Consider the following 1,615-nt stretch of genomic DNA (forward strand, 5'->3'; position numbering starts at 1 on the left):
CCTGTTCCTCGCTCCGCTCTCACCCTGTCAGGCCTAGAGTAAAGGAAGGCTATCTGAGGGTACCACTGTCATGCAGCTGAGCTGGGGCCTGAACCCAAGGCTCCTCCCCCACGTGGCTCCTAGTGCCATGCTTGTGCTCCTGGCTGGATCCCTTTGGAGCCCTCTATGTGAAATGCTCATTGAAGGTGGGGCAAACTATATACCATAAATGCAACTTTGGGTCTCTGCAATCATCTAAGCTGAAATTATTCCTAGATATCTACATGAGCATCTAACTTCCCTGTTCCTAAAACTCTGGCACATAAGTGGAGGTGAAATGTGCAATGGGCTAATGTAATCATTTGTAGACTTCATAGGGGAAATAGGACTGAAACTATGGGCTGGAGTACAGCACTTTCAAGTTGAGTATCAGAATACCATGATCCTGGACAACATGTTTATTTCTGAAATTAAATAAGTAACAGTAAATACTCATGGCAGCAACTTCACAACAAGGATGGAGGTCTGAGCTTAAGAGCACTTTCTCATAGGTCATTCACAATAGAACAAAATTCAAGTGCTCATATTAAGCAAAGAAAATTCCTAGTAGTAGTGCCAGATTTTCTGTGGATATTCATTATTTTACATTGGAATCACATAGTATATTACAGAAGAGACAACTACTGGCTTCCTTTAGTGTACAACCTAAAAAGCCAAGTGCAAAGGAAGCTTAATGTAATCCAAACTTTTCTTTAGTAACAGTTCTTGAACCTTGTTACAACTTTTTTACAAGTACAGGTAGAAATCAGGTTGTTCAAGTCCCAGTTTATTTTCTGAATGGAAATACAGGAACATATAGTAACAGAGGCAACATATTTCAGCATGGTGCATTGTACATATACGGGTCCGGGTGTCTAATATTATAGCAGTCATGAACACTATTCCCAGTCTTTGACAGAGAGAGGTAAACAACACTTAGCACTGCAAATGCATTTTGCTTCAGCTGCTTAGGCAGTATTGTGTGTTACAAATGTCTATAGCATATCTCCAAGTGCACAACCAGTGATTGTGTGTGCCAACAATTTCATGTCTTCCTCCCTGATCTTTTACTTTTAAATCTGTCTATCTGGATAAGGAAAGTCAAAACCTTCTCAACTTTTAAAGTACAAAAATTTCAAAATTATTGATAAGATCTTGATAAATAATACATGAGAAACAAATACTGGTGATAACCAAGATGAAACAATGTACCATTTTTAAGTTATAAAGGAAGTTCCACTAGATTTAGATAAACGAGACAAGTACAAGTTTTCCAGGCTATTTAAGCAAGTTACTTACAAGGTATACATTCCTGAGTAGAAACCACTGTGACATTGGTCATTTTGACATTTTTCGGCATTCAGCTTAAAAGATGTTTCTTCCCAAGAAACTGAACTTTTCTCTCAAATGCGCTTGATCGAATAGGAGAGTTGGGTTCATAAAATGGATTCATTGCAAACTAGGAGATAAGAAGGTATTAGTGAGCTTGTTGAAGCAAAAAGGCTGAAAAATCATAGGTCTTAAAAGAAAATTATTTTAAATTTTTAAATTAAAAATCAAGACAGTCATAACAAAAATCTGAGGACCATATTTTTTT

At 37.4% G+C, this 1,615-nt stretch overlaps 2 protein-coding genes across 3 annotated transcripts in view; one reads left to right on the forward strand and one right to left on the reverse strand.

Moving 5' to 3' along the window:
- Positions 1-1,615, forward strand: part of Rab9a (RAB9A, member RAS oncogene family) — a 66,715-nt gene that overhangs the window by 42,868 nt on the left and 22,232 nt on the right. The gene's annotated exons all lie outside the window — the stretch shown is intronic.
- The window catches only part of Trappc2 (trafficking protein particle complex 2), a 42,391-nt gene continuing 42,093 nt past the window's right edge, over positions 1,318-1,615 (reverse strand). Inside the window, exon 5 of the mRNA XM_004635049.2 lies at positions 1,318-1,477. Within this exon, the coding sequence (XP_004635106.1) occupies positions 1,379-1,477 (99 nt within the window). The 3' untranslated portion in view covers positions 1,318-1,378. The remainder of the gene's footprint in view (positions 1,478-1,615) is intronic.

Source organism: Octodon degus, unplaced genomic scaffold (genome assembly GCF_000260255.1).
Source record: "Octodon degus isolate 3935 unplaced genomic scaffold, OctDeg1.0 scaffold00069, whole genome shotgun sequence".
In the NCBI taxonomy this organism is placed as follows: Eukaryota; Metazoa; Chordata; class Mammalia; order Rodentia; family Octodontidae; genus Octodon; species Octodon degus.